Genomic DNA, 20,262 nt, shown 5'->3' with positions numbered 1-20,262 from the left:
TAAAAATCCTATAATCTCCACAATCCCTATAACAATAATATGTTACTTTGTTTTAACGCATAATTTTACATAATAATTAATCAATATTCAATTATTCTGTTTGATCTCTTTGATGAAATTACCATTTGAGATGGTGGAAAAGATTTGTAGCTCAGGTGAAGTTTGTACTGATGATGTCGTTTAGAAGAACGATGAAAGCTCCACGATCAAACCATCCAGCTCAGAGCACAAAACTCCATCGAAATTACCATTAATTTTTTTTGCTGAGCTACATTTACTAGGGTTGTTTATTTATGTATGCAATATTCATTAGTCTGTTCGTCACACCTTTATTCTCACTTGATAGATCGGAATTTTCTGTTAGCAAATATATTATATGATAATATTTGCAATAAATGTCAACTAATTTTTAGTGCCTTTATTTTGTTCTTGTTTTTCAATTTTGCTATTCAGATTCGGATGATTCTTCGTTTATGTGAGTTGCTTTATATATATATATATATATATATATATATATATATATATATATATATATATATATATATATATATATATATATATATATATATATATATATATATATATATATATATATATTCGTTGGCATGTTAACATATAAAACTTTCATTTATTACTAACTCTTTCTATGAATTATGAGAATAAATTTTCGTTGTTTGAATTGTGCACTTCATTACTCTTCCTTAACTTAATTGTCTAATGTCACAAGTAGTACAATCGACAAATGAAGTCATATGACAAACTTAAATGCATTCAAATCTGAAGTTATAGGTTGAAGATGTTTTGTTATTAACAGAAGGACATGTATTCGTATAAATATTCTGTTTTTATTATAAGTACTAATTTAATGGAGATAATTTATGAGAACTGAAATTTGTGTGAATATTTTGTAAATATAAAGTGAAGAGAACATGAGATTATAATAACTCTTCACTTTTCATTGGATTTTCGAAATTCGTTAGACAACCATTGAAAACGTTAAAGCACTGAATGGTCATTTCGTCCTAGTATAGAACTGCTCAAAAATACTCATTCATAACCCATGGGAATCGAGTTACTTTCACATGTGAAAGCCTGAAAACCAGACTTAGATCGATTCGTGGTTTCAATAACATTCAACGATCTCTACAACCTCCATACGGAAGATTATCATGTCCTCACTGGTGACTATCTTCGAGAAGAAATTTCCGGAGTTCTAATGAGAAGCCGTGACTCCTGTGGAGTTCAACTATATCAGGTTTAGGGGAAATACACACCAAAGATAATGTAAGATAATTAAACAATACCGTAAATTCTCTGCCAGCTTACTTGGTTTTTTTATCCAAGTTTCTTCTGTCTAGATTATTAGCTGGTATCTGCTTTAGAGGCAGTGACTTAACGTTTAAATCATTCGACTTTCAGTCAATTTTAGACGTACGTTTGAACTACATTTTAACAGATTCGATTTCAGCAATTAAGCACTATCACTGTGTGACGTATGCTACTTATGTTGACATATCTGAGTAGTATGTAACACCGATCAGAAGTAGAGTGCCTGTCAAAAGAAGGTTGAGAAGATTGAACTGAAAAAAAACAGAAAGGGAAACATAAAGGAATTGAGCACTGGACGAATCGTGAAGGGTGTAAAGGACAACTGATGGAAGATATGCAAGTGAAGTATTTATTGTATGGTTTTCATGATTTACGATGACACTGTAATTCTGCACTAGACAATTAATTGGTCTTCTCCACCATGTCTTCGTTTACTAAATTTGGTGTCTCTGCCAAATGGGAGACTAAGAGAGTTCAGTTCTGCGAACGCCGTTGCGGCCTTGAAAAGGAGTCACTAGTTTGGGCGGTCTGTTGCAGCTATACCTCAATTACAGTTTATAGCTTTAAGTTCAGTATATTAACCGGTGCATTCGAAGCATCAAATATATTTAAATCTGTAAAAAAAATTATACCAATATGTTAAGTAAATAAACAATGCTTAAATTACCTGATTTTTGCATACACGTTTCTAAGTTTAAATCTCTCTCGTCCTCCTTCGTATCAGTCGCCTGGATAATTCTACTTGACTCCATTTGGTATGTTTACCTCAACACAAAATATATAAAATTACACTAGGTAAACGAGTTATATGGATGAAGTAGTCGGAGAAAGAATCATGGTACATATCTTCTACAAACAGTTCGATGGGTAGTTTACGGGATTTAGAAACAATGTTTAAAATTCACTCTCAAAATATTGACTAATATGCTGAAAGGTTAATTTCATCACTAGATCAATTAGGAGAGTGACAAATTTTATCTGTCGTAAAATAAATGTAATTCATTCGTTAATGAACCTAATTATCACTGTATTTTTGCAGTGATTTACGCTCCAGTGATGATTTACAACCCTTAAGGCAATCACGATTAGAAGAATTGTCAAATTTATTCTTTGAATTTTGGAATGAAGAAACTAAAAGACGTGAAGTTCAATCTACTATCAACAGTATTGGACCCATTGCCAACGAATCTGTAGTTCCGGATAAAAATACCCAGTCAATATCAAATTCTGAAGGAAAATCAACTTTTAATAGTGATGATGAATCATCATCAGGTCATGAAAACTATACATCCAGAAATAGCAATAAACCCTTTGAAAATCAAAATTCAATTGTTTCTCAAGTTAGTTTTAGTTATACACATATAATATTTTGATTTATGAACCTATGAATATTGTTTGTACTGTAATGAGGCTGTATTACTAAGTAATTTGAAAATTACCTCGTCCTATGGTTAGCCTGAAACAGTTTGCTTTTGATCATGAACATAGTTCACAGTAATTTCAACATCATCTGGTTTATAATATCCATCCATACTTGCTTTTTGTTCGAAATTTTACTCGTCTCTCCACTAAATTCACTTTTTTATTTCTAACTATCCTCCCCTCCATTTCCACCGATTTGGCTTGTTCTGTTGACATTTTTCATTCTGTATTTAGCTGATTGCTTACCAAAGACACCCAAGATATAGCTTTATTACTATTTTGTAACATTATTGACATCTTTACTCTGATCAGTAAGATTATCCATTGAAGTCGTCTTCTGTTGGTTAGAGGTTTCATCGGATTAAATTTAGAGTTGATTTCTCTATGATAGATATTTATTTAATTTAGCTTGGACTCTATTCTACTGCCTCCTGTTTACGATATTATTTCATTTATGGTATTTTGAGCTAAGTTAATAAGACAATTACTTGTCAATTGTATTGGGCTATGGTTGGGGTTATTGATTGAAGTTAAACATATAAACCATCAAACGCCGACTCAGTGGTCTAAACGCTAAGTGTTCGACACGTGACCTAAAGGTGCTGGGTTCAATCCCCAGCAACTTCATGGATATGCACTTCTAAGGAGTCCCATGCTAAGACTAAACAGCTGTCTACTGCTTTCTTCTTTCCAGTCGTCGTCTAAATGAGGTCAATGCCCTTCTGTAAGCTACAATATCATCTTTCTTGGTTTGTGTTACAATGTCATCTTTTCTTAAACTTCATAGAAATTTTCCGACTCCCTTTTGCAGAACATAATTGAACTCCATCACGATTACCGCTTGTAACAACAACTTTTGATATTTCCTATCTAAGCAAGCCACTAGCAGTTATAAGTAAGAAGGTTTGTGCCAACCCTTGTCTTAAAAATAGTTACTACTTGTAATCATTTAAATTTTACTTACTTTCTGTTAAAAGACAATTCGTTTTTTACATGGGCAAAATGATATTTAAAAATTATTTGAGAATCATGGTCACCAAGCAGTCGTGCATTTCACATACTCTATGTTTTAATCTTTATTCATTAGATTATTTATGTCATTATTTCTACATATTACTGACTTTACAATTATGTAATAGGCTAATTGGTATTCATATTTTATCTTTAGGTTAGTAGCGAGCACTCTGTTATTAATATATGATTAATTAAGTCTTCGTTCAAAATGTGTTGAAGTATAGAAAAACCTTAGACGCCAGAAAGCAGCTGATCGTTGGGTGAATAAACTAAGACAGGTTGGGTTGATTGTCTTATCTTTGTCATTTTATGATGTATACACCACTATAAACTGAATGGATCATAAAGCTTTCTCTAAACACAAGATATTAACTAGTATTATGAGATTTTTTGTTTTCTACGTAGAAGACAAATGACATTTTATGGTTTGGATACCAAGTCACTTATGGCACAAAATTATGTCTAGTTTAACGAATTTTGGAAGATTTAAGTAGTTCCATACGAAGTTATTAGAAAATCATGTTCCCAAACTTTTATATGTGTGCTATCAGCTTACCCTATCGTTGTAATAATAATAAACAGCTGACGTATGTATTGTGTAAAAGCACTATACAGTTGTCGTTACAGTATGTTTGTATTTTCTGCTAACAGCATAGACTACTACATTTAGAAAAGACATATTCCAAGTCTGTATACATATTTACACTAGGTATGCTTCTAAGAAACACAAAAATAGCTCCGTCTAGATAAGCCAATAACGATGAAGCTGGCCAACTCACAACTAATACAAAACAGCTTACATCTGTGTAAGGACACAATTCTTTTTTTATTAGGATGCTAGATTTCGCCTAGTGTTTGTCTCTTATTAGTATCATAAATTAATCCAAAATAGTATCACTTTAGTGCCTATCTTTTTTAGTTTTCTTTCACGCTAAAAAACTCATATTTCTCTTCATTTTTGTTTATTTGTTTATATACAACTCAAGTCGTCTACTACATAATTCAGGTAAACTTGAATTTGCCATTAGACAGTTGTCGTTTATAGTTCTTTTTTTCTTCCAGTAATCTCTATCTCTTTGATGCCTTGTATAATTGCGATAATTAACAACTATATTCAAATTAATTCATTTTCATGTAAATAAAATCTCATTTTTCACGAGGTGATTTTGTTCGTTTTTGGTTAAGATGAAGAGATAGAACTCTATTTCTCAGCCCATATCCCAATATTGTCTTGAAATCCGTGTGTGAACAAATAAATCAATTGTATTCAGTAGTCTTTTTACGCCCAGTTTTTTTTAACAATATGATGATCTGGTGTCAGATGAAAACTCAGAATACATTCAGAAGGCTTGACTGAATCTTCCCAACTTGTGCTGTAAGGGATATATAAGTCTGCCGACCAAAGAACGAGCTTACTGTGCAGCACTTCGCTCCGTTCTACTTTATGAGTGTGAAACATAGCCATTAGAAGTAGATCATGTTCGTGGGTTACTGGCATTCGATCATAGATGTCTTCAAAGCATTACTCGTGTATTTTAGGACCACTGAGTAAGTAATGTTTGGGTTAGGGATAGGAATAGGGTACTAGGTAATGATGGGCAAATCGATTGAAGAGGTGATAAATCTTCATCAAATGAAGTTGTTCAGGCAGGCGTCACATATGCCCAACCACCGTTTACCTCGACGGGCGACGTTTTCTGGTATAGGAGTGGGCTAGAAGAAAGCTAGGGGCGATCAAACCGAAGCTTGAGATCAGTTTATGAAGTCGTTGACAACTGGATTGAGCCATGTTAATAATTGTGTATTACGTGGTTGAGGTCCGCGTGATGACTATCGTAACCAGTGGTTAGAGACTGAATGACACAGCTCAAAATTGTTTGCAATGGCTCAGGTGCATCTATTCTTTGTCTTCCCTTAGATTTCAAGCTTCTAAATCCCTCATAATTTTTTTACTTCACCAATTTATATGTTCTTGAATCGTACGTTCGATGCCTAGTCTTTTCTATTAGCATTAAAGCTGTTACTACCTTTAGTACTCTTGGATTCGCCCTGACAATATCATCTCTCAGTGTTAATGGGTTTTAGGGAATTGAACCGATGTACATACGTACGAGGTTCTACGTTATGACGGATATATCCTTAGCGTCAAATTAATAATACTCATATGAAACTAATTCATTCACTGGAAACAGTTAGCAATAATAATCGTAATGTGTGTGTCACTGAATATATCTTTTTGGGAATTTAGTCCCTTGTTATGTGATCCTTGTACACCTGTTAGTTTCTCCTAATATATTTCCACATATGATCTTACCAAAAGTTTTTATTATAGTTATTAATAATTAAGAATGTCCCTTGTCTCCTTAACCTATTTTTATTTATTACTTTAATGTTCTTAAAGTTTAACAATGAAATAAGTTCATGTAATTAATTACTGATTTTCTTCTGCAAAATCGACATTTTTAAAAATGTGAATTCATATCTGATACGTGTTTACATGTACACGTAACCATAATTTCTTAATATTATCTTCTAATCTTAGTTATTCTGATCTATCTTCTTAGAACTGATAATTCCCTTCAGTTAATTGATTTCATTATCGTTATTTAACATTACCGTTTTTATTTTATCGAGATTTTTTCTTTTCTAAAAGTTAATAGCATATTTATTGAAACATCATTAAAAATTATGAAATACTAAACTAGTGTATTGGAACTATGAAACCATCTAATTTACATCATCATTGAAAATTCGGAAGCACTAAACGGCTATTTCATTGTAGCATGGGACTCTTCGACAGTGCTCATCCACGTGTTTGCAAACAGGAGTCGAACCGAGGACTTTCGGTCTTGCGTGCTAACGCCTAACCTCTAGACCACTGGCTCAGCATCCAATGGTATTAGTGCTGAACATCGATCAACCTTGAGGTTATGCGTTCGCATTTGACAAACCATGTTCTGATTTCTGCGTGCGGGTTCGTAGTTGCGCATTCCTTAGGAGTTCTATACTAGGCCAAAACGGCCATCCAGTGCTTCCAGTTCTACAATGATCGTCTAACTTGAATCGGTCCATGATTTCAATGAAATTCAACAGTTTCCAAAATACTATACTGACTCAACTGTTGTTTAGTTTTCCATAACCAATACTTGGATACGAACATCTATGTACGATAACGACAGAAACCACTAAATAATCACATTCGGTTATAACTAAGATTTTTCAGTATTAACTAGTTTCTCATGAACTGTTGTTATAAAGTAAGTCTTTGCAAATATAATTCAGTTGTTTTGTACACCACTTTATTATTCAAACAATCCATTAATTTTGAACCACTTTTGAAGAATTCCCAGTTAAGTAGGACAACAAGCAAGTTTAATATATTTTTTTGGTCTTTATCTTTAACGATCCTTCAATTATTACCACTTTGAGATGATAAAAATTAATAACGATAATCTTAAAACAGTTATCCAAAATTCATAATGATGACTTCTACAAATCCTAACGTGTTAGCTTATATCTATCTGAATTATATTCATCAATTTCGTTTCAGATATCAAATGCTTTAAATTCAGCTGTATCGGTGGTTACCTCAAATTTCGTCACACCATTATTATCATCGTCGTCGTTGTCAGTGCCATCATCATCAGTATCATCTTCAGACTCAATCAGAACAGTAAATGAAAGTAACGAAGATCCTCCTAGTACCACATGAATCACTATTCTTTCTTTGTTCGATTTTTCCTTTGCAACATCTTTTTTATTTATTTTGTTGTTGTTTTATTTTTCTTTATGATCAATATGTCGTAGTCGAATTAACAATACAATAAATTTAATGAGCGAAAAATGTTCGTTTATCTTTTTAACTTCTTCGAGATCATCAAATAAGTAACTCTATCAAATATATACATTTAAATTGTAATATTTATATATTATAACATTGCTATTATGAATTGTCTTCTTTGTGTGTATCCCTCACCTCCAAACAGTAATGATGATAATTGTTTGGTCGACTAATTTAGTTAATTCATTCCATTTAGTTTTTTTAATGAGGATTCCTACCATTACCTACATATAGATAATTGTTTTCTATTGAATTAAAAATATATTTTAGATCAGTACATAGTATACAATTTTCTTATTGTCAGTATTCTAGATCGTGAATTTATCTGATTTTTCCTTTTCTCAACTTTCACACCGTTGTTGTTGATGATGGTGGTGTTGCTGTTATTTTATTCAGAAATCGGTTATACTATTTGTCAAATTGTAGTAAACTTGGGTGATACCGTAGATCAATATTCCATTGTATAGTTCCTCATTGTTTTTTTTATCTTTCTGACATTTTATGGTGGTAGGTATTTTGAAATCCGGTCAAAGTAATACTCGTAGTAAACCCCTACTGAAGATGATATCTAAAGTGTTGTTGAAACCTCTCTTAATGATGAGTCAGTTTTTAAAACCAGTTGAACGAAAAACAGTAAGGATGGATAGGTCTGTTACAACAAGGAATAAGCTGTATTACATATACCAGATTGTGTTATCAAAATAACAAACTAAATTACCATTATCAAAATATCAGCTGAAATAATATGATTTCCACTATATTTCTCTTTGTTTTCATGTACCCACTGAAAAGTTTGTCATAATACCACTTGATGGGTTTCGAGAACTCTGAAGAAACGGAATTTTTATTTATCGGTACTATGTCATCTGTACACTTCATATAGAAAATAATGTCAATAAAAAATCAATGTCAAAAAATAAGACAATTTGAATGATCATCTGAGTAGTTAGTGATATGGAATATAAAACATGTTCATAGTACTCAGTGTCTGAACTAAAATGCTTTTAGAAATTAAATTAATTAAATAGTCCAAGATTACTGAGTTCAGGTTTTTCTTACGTTTTTATTTGATTGATTCAATAATATTACACATATGTGTAAAATGTCTTTTAAATAGATAAACTCAATTTGTATTTATCAGGTGACTTTATATGTCTAAAATTAGTTAAGTCATCTATAAGTAGATTTGCTTTGTTTAAAACTGAATTTGAAAGTTATTCTTTGTTCATCCCAGTTGCTTGTAAACAATGTATACTTATATGGGGGAGAGCACGAACTAGGTCTATGAATTAGATCTTAGTTGATCGGATAATGAGTGACGTACAAACTAATTCCCTCTGATCACCCATAACATTCTTATTTGTATTTTCGTCTTTGATTCCTAATCATTTGGGAGCTTGCGTCAACAAGACGGTCTAGTGCACACTTTTCACATGGCCACACGTGTAATTGCACATCATCGATGAATCAGTATTATACTCATTGATTATGACAGTCAGAAATTCATTCTTACAATTGTGATCCATAAAAAGCACAAATGTGGACCAGCCCATAGTGATACAACAATGACCATCAAACCAATAAGCTCAAGACACGAAATCAAATCCAGTGAGGTTGAAATGATCATACTGGTAGTAATGTTAAACTAAAATCAAGGAGTATTGTTCATGAAGAACGGATGAAAAGTACGTAATCATATTAAACTCAAGTTCAGTTACGCACATCCACCACAATTCAGCTGATTTTAAATCATTTCATTTATTTCCAATCATGCAGTATGATTATCTTGATGACTGCGACCAAAACGTTTGGGTATCTCTACATGGCTTAGATCAAGAAACAATGGCTTCATGAATTGTCGCTACGTCATATCTCACTTTGGATATCTCTGGCCTATTAGTCGACAGACGCTCTAAACTACATCAACCGACTAAGTGATCTACAACCTAACCAAAACTACTCACTCACCCATCCCACTTTATTTGAACAATGTTTCGAAGGCAGTATATATAAATTCCTAAGAAGTTATTTTTTAAAACCATAATTGCATTAGAAATGAAGTACACTGTTATGACTTTAGGTTGCTGTCGATTTTTACCCTGTGCTAATTGTTGTGTCCTTGACTGGAAAATTGGAGAGCAGCGTACTTATCGACCGATTACAGTGACACGTAAACACGAACGAACGGCCTACAGTTCTGATTGGTCCTGCTTCCCTGTCCAGCCCAGCCAGTTGAGTCCAGAACACAAGCCACAGCCTCTGAGATATGAATCATTATATTTCGAACATACTTTGTTTATATACCAATCAAGCATACCACATCGTACCATAAAACAGAAAACAACATTTTGTACAATATTCAACAAGTGAACAGATATCGACCAATAGGAAATGTCCATTTAAAGTCCAAGGACACCATTGGACTTAACATGATAATTATTGGTCTATTCCTCCGCATCCACAACATCCCTTTTTTTGAAGATCCGGAGTTGATATCCGGATTTTGAAATTTTCTGGGTTCATCCTCCCCCACGAAATAATGTTGGGTCCTCATATCCCCAAGTTAAAATTAATTTGACTTTATTTAACACATAATTGTCACATGGAACAGAGAAGTCACTAAAAGTGACTAAGTAGTGTGGACCAACGTCGCTTGATATGAGGTCATCAACGTTCGATTCTTCTGGAACATTCCCATAGAATTCCTTGAAAATCTCATTTGTGGATACTTGATCACTGGGATAATTAACATCTATCAAAATTGTATTAAACTTCTGATCATCACTTGGTGCATCTAACACATTTTCTGGTACAAGAGGATCTAGATAATAAGATTCACCAGAATCTCCTGTTCTTGACTGATGAGGACCGTTTGGAGCAGCTAGACTCAGTATACTGCACGATTTGTTTCCTGTTTCCTTGTGAGAGGGTACTGTAATTAACTTATGAGCATTTAATAAGAGATCTTCTTCCTGTGAGCTGGGTACATCACTGTCTGTACACGTTTCAGGAACAGTGGGATTTGAACCCACGACAGGGAATGTTTCTGAATTTGACATTTCTGGACAACTGGGCGGATCATGAATAACTTTCTCGTTTACATCACTGGTCGTCCGGGATTCACAGAGGCTTTTATAGGCAGCTTCATATGTTCTGCAGTTGTTTTCCAGCTCAGTCTGCAGATGAGAAATGAACTTACCAACTTCTGTTGCATTTCCGAAACATGGAAAATTTACCAACAGTGTGCGTAAATTTCCTAAAAAATTCAACTGGCTATTTTTGAAGCACTGCTGTTGTTGCTCAAGTAGAAGCTGTAATTGATCGGAAAAGGTAGTCATTTTTTTCAGCACCTGCAATGACAATTAACTGTAGGAATAATGACCAATGTTGCTCAAGGATGCTGGTTGGTTGAAACAATTAGCCTGAATCTCGTCCAATTACAAGGTTCAAAATTTTTCTACACCCCGTCGCAAATTGTTATGACGGGTGTGACTGGAGGTTTTGATAAGCAGCGTTTATTGATCGATCCGGTGACAGTGACACGTAAACACGAACGGACGACCTACAGTTCTGATTGGTCCTGCTTCCCTGTCCAGCCCAGCCAGTTGAGTCCAGAACACAAGCCACAGCCTCTGAGATATGAATCATTATATTTCGAACATACTTTGTTTATATACCAATCAAGCATACCACATCGTACCATAAAATAGAAAACAACATTTTGTACAATATTCAACAAGTGAACAGATATCGACCAATAGGAAATGTCCATTTAAAGTCCAAGGACACCATTGGACTTAACATGATAATTATTGGTCTATTCCTCCGCATCCACAACATACACCAATTTTAAATTCGCTGTTAAAAGTTTACTTACTATATTAACTGGACAACAGCATCGACTTCTGCAACATACTATGACATCCTTGTACATAATATTTCTACTCAGTAACAAACAACATTAGGCACATGTAGACTACATTATCATCAATCCACAAATATCTAAGCTACCTTCCCATTATTTTTTTTATAACAGAACTAATAAGCATTCATTTAAAGGTCAGCAAAAATCTCTATTAAATGCATAAAATTGATATAGCTGAAAAAAAGTAACAAATAACTTGATCTGTGAAATTGATCAAATTTACTAAATCCTCATGAAAAAACCCAGAGTAAAGGACTTTTAATTGTACAGGGTGATTTCAATTAAGGTAAATGCAACTCAATGTGAATAAAAGCGGTTAATAAAATAAAGTATAAAACATGGTACAAATAAATGATTTTCTGAAATGTCTATCATAATAAAAGGACTGTAAATATTAGAGCAAAAAAAGTATTCGAAGTTAAGCGCCAAATTTTGGGCGAATTTTATCAAAATTAATTTTTTCTTTATACAATGCAGAAAATTTTGAAAGTGGTTGGTGTGAAAACTGTCCTTGGAGAGCACTGAGTATTGTATGAAATTCTGTACGAACAAAGTTGTAAAACTCTTGTTCAGCTTGCCAAATCGGATTGTCTTGATATATTTTAGTTGTTGCTTTACTAATTGGCAATTTATAATTTGTGCGTCTTAGATGCCATTTATCCTTTGAACGAGATATTAGATTATGAGCACCGGTAAAGAATGATGGTAAAAGTATTTCTAGCAAGTCGACAAATTTATTAAATTCTTCTGTCAGGCCAACAATAAGATAATCTTCAATCACACGACGTTTAGCAGTTTCTACAGCAACTGCATTACCAGGGATTCTGCAATACGCTGCTTGTCCGCAGAAAAACGGTACCTTAAAAATTTATAAATACAGTGAATCGATAGAAAGTTAAAATTTTAGATAATATACGTTTGTCTACTAGTCACTTCATTCAAGCATGTGTTTAATAAAATTAAGACTACATATGACTGGATATGTCTCATTATCTACATTTTTGACGCATAGTGCTAGTTTTTATCCTATTCTGAATATTTTTCCTATTAACAGATTCAAAATCAACTAAACTCATGAGTTGTGAGCTACTTAACATAAATTATAGTCATGCTACAGAATAGCAAACCTTCTGGTGAAAGATATATATTATTCGTTTAACTTTTAGTGCGGCACAAGATTAATTGAAGTATACACACAAAACAATGCTCCATGATGACTTACTAAAATATATGCTTTGAAGCAAATTCTTGTTAATTTAGATAGCTTATAAATAAGCTTCCTGTTAATATATTTTATTATATTTAACCCGGATTCACTTTAGCAATGCACATTTATAAATTGAACGGTCTGAGATTCTACTGTAAATCACAGTCACAATAAATGATATTTTGTAGAGAGTAGGTTTTACACTTAATACAAAGGACTAGACAAAAATGACATTCATTATTATTCAGTGATCAATCAACTGCGCACTGAAGTGTCAAATGAGGAGAACAATGTAGAGGTGATTTATATTAGAACCGACTAACCAGTGAAACTTATGGTATATCAGTACTATCCAGCCATGGATTTGGATACAATAGTTTTAACCATTATATAATGAATCAATGGAAATCAAAATAGTAGATATCAGCACTCTATAAAATGCCAATATTCGATCTTTAAATTAACTCACTACTGTTAATAGTTTATCAGCTCTACATGTAACCTTTCACGGTTACTCCCAGTTCCCGGCAAAGGAGAAATGGTGACTACAGGTTTACCAACACCACCTTGCAAAAAAACGCCAAACAGAAAAAATCATCTAAACACTGCTTCGTTCGAAATGTATTGCGCTAATATATCACATATTTTTGATCATCTTCGTCTTCTTATTATACTATCGAAATATGTGAAACTCAAAAGAACTGTCACACAAGGGCAGAGTCAGTATTGTCAACACTAATGTTAAAACAGTCCTACTATACGGAGCTGAAAAGCGGAGGACAACCACAACCAGCACCAAAAATCTACTGGTACTTGTGAACAGCTGTCTACACACAATACTCAAGATCCACTGGTTAGAGACAATCAACTAACTGCCATCTGAGGAGATTGGGAAAAGACGCTAGAGGTGAATGGACACACTTTCGAACAAATAGTTTGACAAGCTGAGCGCCGAGTATATAAAGGACATTAAATGTCCTGAAACAATTTCAACGATTGAAACGTGAGTAATTTCAAAATTTTACCCAGAAAACTGATTACAGCCTCTTTAGGGTTATAATTAATCACTGAAATGATTTTAAATGATTTTTCACGTTTAGAAATAAAATTTGTTTGCTTACTTGGACCCATAGAAGTTGTGGGCTACAATCACTACCATTTACAAGAACACATTCATCAAATGTTTGGTTGCGAGTCACAATATCAAACATACGTTTACGTATCAGATATGGCCTATAATCATCACCATATCGTAGAAAGTAATAATAAGACACTAATCTGTCTAGTGGATTTCTTATCATATTAATATATATTGGGTTAAACAATGATCCATATTTGATAAAATTTATATAAGCGAAATGCCCATGTATAATCAGTGGATGCATACTGGTCCAATGTGTCAAATTATCTGTAAGATATAATTCATTTACACGATTTAAATAATGTTTATTTGAAGAAATGTTCAAGTGTATCACATGTGTATGACTGTAATTCTCTTCAATTAATTGATAGACTAAGTTTATTAAAGATGTGCTACCTGTTTTAGGGATTCTGTTGTAGACAACAACCGGATATGGCTTGATATTACTGTCCGTACCATGAGCATTGTTGTTATTGATGAATGAATAATTATCTGTTTTCGAGAACTGTTTTGCCGACATAAAACAATTTGTATAATGATAATTTAGAAACCATTTATTAGCATAAAATATAAAAATCAGAAGTGATAAACTACCGAATAATGAAAATAACACAAACAATCGACGATTTAGCAGAATCCTGATAAAAAAAATATGATCAGAAGAGTTGTATGAGTTAAAAATGTATGTGTGTAAATGTGCCGTATATAATACTCATAAATGCAAATGATAAATTATTAATAAATATCTAAAGCTAAGTATATTTTCAATGAATTATTCAGATACCCTAGAAACAACCACGGAAAACCAGGAAGCACTGGACAGTTGCTTTTTATTAGCGTGGGGACTTGACACTGTGCACTTAGAAGCCTCAGGTATTGAGGCGAAGTTTTAGATCACTGAGCCGAAATCCAATAGCCAGTATGACTAACTTCGATCGATTGGCGATATCGTGTAGTCATGATCCAATAACATTTGCTGGTAAACGTCTCATAACAGATTTTGACAAGGGCTCCCAATAGGTCAAACAAAAATTTTGAAAGGTGTAAAATATGCTAAAAGTATGACTAAATATATATTTCCTTAGTTGAATAATAAATTATTATCATTCTCTACGATCAGACTATCATCCAAATGACACTCAATCAATTTATAAAGCACAACTAAATTGATTATAATACGTAGCCCTTTGTCGGTTGTCATTAATTTACCTCAGTCTAATTTACCTTAGTCTACACATAATCAACTAATCGGTAGATTTTCTTAGAACTCCAAATAAACATTACGGGTTTATTTTGAAGAATTGTATTCTGTGTTCCCGTATGGACTGTACTCTTCGTAATTTTTATTATAACTTTGTTATTTTATAATCTTGATTTCTATCAGACCTAACCAAAGGGTTCATCGAATTTTTCATGTGGTTGACTCTCTTTTATCGATGAACGCTAGTTGACAAACAAATTAAATAAGCAGTAATTTCCGAATTCCCCCAAAAATGATTTGGGTAGTGATGATACGTACGATGTAGGAATCGTCAGAGATTTATACACACACTATAAACTCACTGGATTGCCTTAGCTATTATTAATTATATTCTGAAAATAGGTATCAAGTAAAAGTAATCAACTGTTTAGAAAAAAAGGTGAATAATGAGGTAAATGAACGCAAAGTAAAACTGAACTGATAACAGGCATAACAAGATTAGTATGTACCACTGCATACAGTAGTCACAAATAGCAAACAAACAAGTAACAAGAACATTCATCTATACAACTTTTGTAAGAACAACTTGAGACGTATTTGTATAACTTTTGCCCCCAAATGCCGTGGTACGACTGAGAGTGATGAGAGTCAGCTCTCCCTCTCGAAATGCTCTCACATGGTCACGCGTATATAGCCTCTGGCAGGGAAGTCCTACTCACTGCCTTCTCGTGACATCACTGTTGTTTACGAAATCGAGAGGACGAAAAGCGAATGTCCGGGGCATTAACCGGGTTGGTGGACATGGAGAGTCCATCTAGGGGAGTTGGAAAACCCTGATTCCAAACCAACGGTGCACATGGGCTCCAGGGTTCTGCTCCAAGGTCCTGAGGGAACAAATGGTGTATGAAACAACTGTTGGTCACCCGAGCAGTACCACAGCCCTCACACAAATCAAATGAGATTTGTGTGGCGCATAAGTATTTGGTGCCTCCTTGTACCAATATCTATGTGTTCAAATAAAAAATAATAAATATAATAATAATAACTTTCTAAAAAGTGACATTAAATAACAGCACTGCTGTGATCCAAGTATACTAAGTATTGCTTAAGTGTATACAAATTTTCGCTTTGGTTAAGAATGGTAGACGTTGATCAAATACGTGCTTCATATACATAAGTGAGATTGAGCACTAGTTCTCAATGGCCGCTACAAATTTACATGTAATAAAATATCGGACAACTTCACCTATTTTAACGTATGTTGCCATATCATGAAACTGATGAAGACCTATCATGAACAAACATCTTAAGTGATAGGTAAAAAAAAGAATTTAAAAGTTTCATTTTATGGCTAGAAAAGTTCAAAAAACACCAATGTTTGTTAAGGTCTCCAACTTAAAGAACAACGTTGTTTAGATTCCTTTCAAGCCCCTAAATGCCCTGGTACGGCCGAGAGTGGGCTCTCCCTCTTGAAATACTCTCACATGCCTACATGAATACAACCACTGCTAGGGAAGCTCTACTCACTACCTTTTCTCGGCATTACTGTTGTCTAGGAAATTGAGAGGACGAAAAGCGAATGTCCGGCACTTTAACCAGGTTGGTGGGTACGGAAAGTCCACCTACGGGAATTGGAAAACCCTGATTCGAAACCAATGATGTACATGGGCTTCAGTATCCTGAGAAAACAAATGACGTATGAACCGATTATTGGTCACCGGCTACCATGGGACTGCATCTCCTTACGTTGCCCCAATGTCCTATGGATTAGACCTTCAGGTCAAAGGTTCTGATTGTGGATCCCTAAGAAAACCACCTGGTTCGCCCTGGGCGCCCGGACAGTATCAAAGCACACACATATAAAATGAAATGACGATAATTACTGAAAATACTATTCTCGCCTCGATTAAAAGTCAGACAATTCACATTCACTTTTTATTTTTAACTTTTTAATATACTACGACACTTATCCACTCTCTTTCATCCCGACTTTGTGCATCCTTAGTTTTCAAATTACACAGCAACTCGCCTATGGTGAAAACTTTGTTATATCTAAACGATCTCGAGTTACTGATTGGTCGAAAATTGAATGCTACCAACGAATACGAATGCTGAGACTCTTTCTGAAGCCACATATACCATTCAAACTGACTTCCTTCAACGTTCGCACACTAACGCAGATCGGACAACAGGTAGTGTTGGGTGTGTCTTTGGAAAGTCTTAATATCGCTGTCTGTTGTCTATCCGAGACCCGTATTCAAGACTCGAGTCTTGAATACGGGTCTGCAAATTTGTTCTCTATCTGTCACTTCGAAAAGCTTGTTTTATGTGTTTATCCGGAGACCCTGTAACATCTTCGTCTGGTTTTGCTGCCGTTGGTGTCTCACTAAGCGGTAGAGCTGAGGCAGCACAAGTTGATTGGATACACATTAACAGTCGGTTAAGTGTTGCTAGATTATAACGTTCCATAAAAAAATCGTTGTGGGAAACAATGTCTTTTCGTCATCTCCACCAATGTTCCAACAGATTGCAATCTCGATGCGATCAAGGATGAGTTTTACCACCCGCTACCAGTTCTTCTACAGATCAGAACTATTATTCCGCCGTTATCAGTATGATATACTGTGCTAAAGTTATACTATGACTGAAACTAACGGTATGTTTGGTGAGATGTTTTGCTGAAAAAGAAGCCACATCGTAACCTCACCTTTCAATAACTACCAAGGCATGAACTTGAAACAGCCTTGACACACCGCGCAAATTCATTTGGCCGCTTTATACTTAATCAATATTGTACCCGCGTCAGTCAGTTTTTTATTCACTAGTTAAACAGTAACGTCATTCAGATCATGTAAGGTGAAAGAAGTCTTGAGTTACACGAAATTCCCAAACGTGTGCTTCTAAATGTGGATTAGCTGAACTGCTACCGCGCTCGTTTCAAAAAGGGCAATGATTTTTGTACTTCAGTCTTCAGTAATAAGGATAGGAGGTCTGTCGACCTATATTAATCCTTGCAGTTTGTAATACTGTGGAGGTCCAATCTCGTTTTGAATATATTAACAGACGGTGCTGATATCACGTGTTCCGGTAGAGAATTCCAGCAATTCACTACTCGGTGCGAGAAACGAAACTCCAGACGTAAACAATTTGATCTCGGTTTTTGAACTTTCTTCGAATGTCCTGTCAAATGATCGGTTCTAGACGGAAGCGAAAGATAAGACATGTTAATACCAAGGTCATCGTTCAGTATACGATAAGCCAATATTAGATCACCCCGTATTCTACGGTAAGATAACGGAAATAAGTTAAGGTGTCTCAGTCTGTCTTCATAAGATAGGCCAGCTAGACCCTGTACCATCTTAGTACCTCGTCGTTGGACTCTTTCTAGCATATCTGCTTCATATTTGAAACAAGGACTCGCTGCTTGAATCCCTTATTCTAAATGTGGTCGCACATAAATCGGGTATAGTAATCCAAACATTTCATCATCTAAATACTGAAAAGACCTACGAATTGACCATAATACCCTATAGCCTTTTGCAGCAGCAGCCTTACAGTGACTAGTCGTTTTGAGATCATTGCTTAATATAACTCCTAAGTCTTTATAGTTTCTTGCTTTGGGTAGCACGAATCCGCGTAGTGTATAGTCATACGATTCATCAGAGTTATTTAACTGCAACACTACACTCTTATTATGATTTACTTCTAGTGACCACCTGTCCAACCATGCCACCAATGAGCTAAGATCATCCTGTAATACTATTCTATCCGACATACTATGTATGGGTCTCCAAATCTTTATGTCATCAGCGAAGAGTAGAACGGATGATTTTGCTACAGTTGACAATTCATTCACATAAAGTAAAAAGAGAAGAGGACCTAGGATTGTACCTTGGGGAACCCCACTTTTTACAGGTACCCACGAGGAGAGAGCCCCATTAACCCTTACCCTTTGTCTCCTGTCATGGAGAAAGTTACTTATCCAATCGACGACTGTATAATGGATTCCAAAACGTTTCAGTTTGAATTTAAGACAAGAGTGTGAAACCTTATCAAAGGCTTTACTTAGATCTATGAAAATTCCATCCACAGGAGCATTCCGATCCTTTGCCGCAGCCCACTCTTCTCGTGCAATGAGAAGATTTGTCAAGCAAGATAGGCCTTTCCGAAAACCATGTTGTGCCCTGGAGAAAAGATTTTGCCCTTCAACATAGTTTATAACAGCTATCCGAATGATTTTCTCCATCAGTTTCACAACTGCACTAGTTAAGCTAACGGGTCTATAGTTACTAACTAAATCCCTACTCCCAGCCTTATACACCGGACTTATTATGGCGTCTTCCCAGTCTTTAGGAAGTCTGGACTGTCTCAGAGACATGTCGAATAGTATCGCTAATGGTTCAGCAATTTCATCTGATATGGCTTTCATAATCCTAGGATGAATATCACCAGGACCACTGGACTTATCATGTTTGAGATGCTGAAGTAGCCTTAAAACAGTATCTTTCTCAATGACTACAGGATCCATCAGCGAGCCGTCACGGTCACGATGAATCATTGTTCGTTCCTCATTACCGATAGAAAACACTTTACTAAAATATTCCGATAAAGCTTCAGCTTTTTCGGCATCATTCTCTGCTAAGATTAACGGATTGTCTCGTATCAAAAGTGATAGAATTCCATCGCTTCTCTTAGTTCGCCATTTTATACACGAGAATAACCGTTTCGGACTATATCTAGAATCCCTAACCAATTGTTTTTCGTATGATAGTCTAGTCTTGCTTATTAACGCTTTACAGGCATTCCTAATCTTACAATAACTGGATCTGTATTGTTCTAAGCCAGTAGAGATGAACATATTCCAGTGATTCTTCCTTTTTCCAAGGAGTTTCCCGACCGTTTTAGTTATCCACATAGTCCAGGTATGGCTGTCCTGAGTGGTGACAAATGGACTTCAGTAAGGAGAAAAAGAAATGGGAAGACAAAGGCTGTGGGCAAAACGCAGCTGGTCAGCAAGACATTGAAATGGATGTTATCAGAAGAAAAATCCTCACCGCGTGAAAAGACAGATCTCTCTGAGAGATCAGTCATTTTTCATAAGATAAGAGAATCTTCAGATAAAGAACCAACGGCGAGATTTGAACACGATCTCAATCATATTAAGACATCATTAAGTAAACTG

The 20,262-nt window shown here is 34.8% G+C and overlaps 2 protein-coding genes across 3 annotated transcripts in view; one reads left to right on the top strand and one right to left on the bottom strand.

The window, feature by feature from the left end:
* MTMR14_1 (Myotubularin- protein 14) overlaps nucleotides 1–9,165 on the top strand; it is a 28,173-nt gene extending 19,008 nt beyond the window's left edge. The window contains exons 13-15 of one of the 2 annotated variants that reach the window (XM_051212199.1): nucleotides 454–475; nucleotides 2,369–2,669; nucleotides 7,316–9,165. In XM_051212199.1, the coding sequence (XP_051072352.1) occupies nucleotides 454–475; nucleotides 2,369–2,669; nucleotides 7,316–7,477 (485 nt within the window). In that variant the 3' untranslated portion in view covers nucleotides 7,478–9,165. Of the gene's footprint in view, nucleotides 1–453; nucleotides 476–2,368; nucleotides 6,124–7,315 lie in introns of those variants that run through there. The other variant, XM_051212200.1, reaches the window with a different exon arrangement.
* A 666-nt stretch (nucleotides 9,166–9,831) lies between these two features.
* MS3_00004283 (uncharacterized protein) lies at nucleotides 9,832–17,875 on the bottom strand. The gene is made up of 2 exons (XM_051212198.1): nucleotides 17,788–17,875; nucleotides 9,832–14,384 (listed from the first exon to the last, which is right to left on the bottom strand). The coding sequence occupies exon 2, from the start codon at nucleotides 10,942–10,944 to the stop codon at nucleotides 10,126–10,128; it is 819 nt and encodes a 272-aa protein (XP_051072351.1). The 5' UTR covers nucleotides 10,945–14,384; nucleotides 17,788–17,875; the 3' UTR covers nucleotides 9,832–10,125.
* Nucleotides 17,876–20,262: the final 2,387 nt, after the last annotated feature.

Source organism: Schistosoma haematobium, chromosome ZW (genome assembly GCF_000699445.3).
Source record: "Schistosoma haematobium chromosome ZW, whole genome shotgun sequence".
Taxonomy (NCBI): Eukaryota; Metazoa; Platyhelminthes; class Trematoda; order Strigeidida; family Schistosomatidae; genus Schistosoma; species Schistosoma haematobium.
This window is presented reverse-complemented; position numbering and strand designations above follow the sequence as displayed.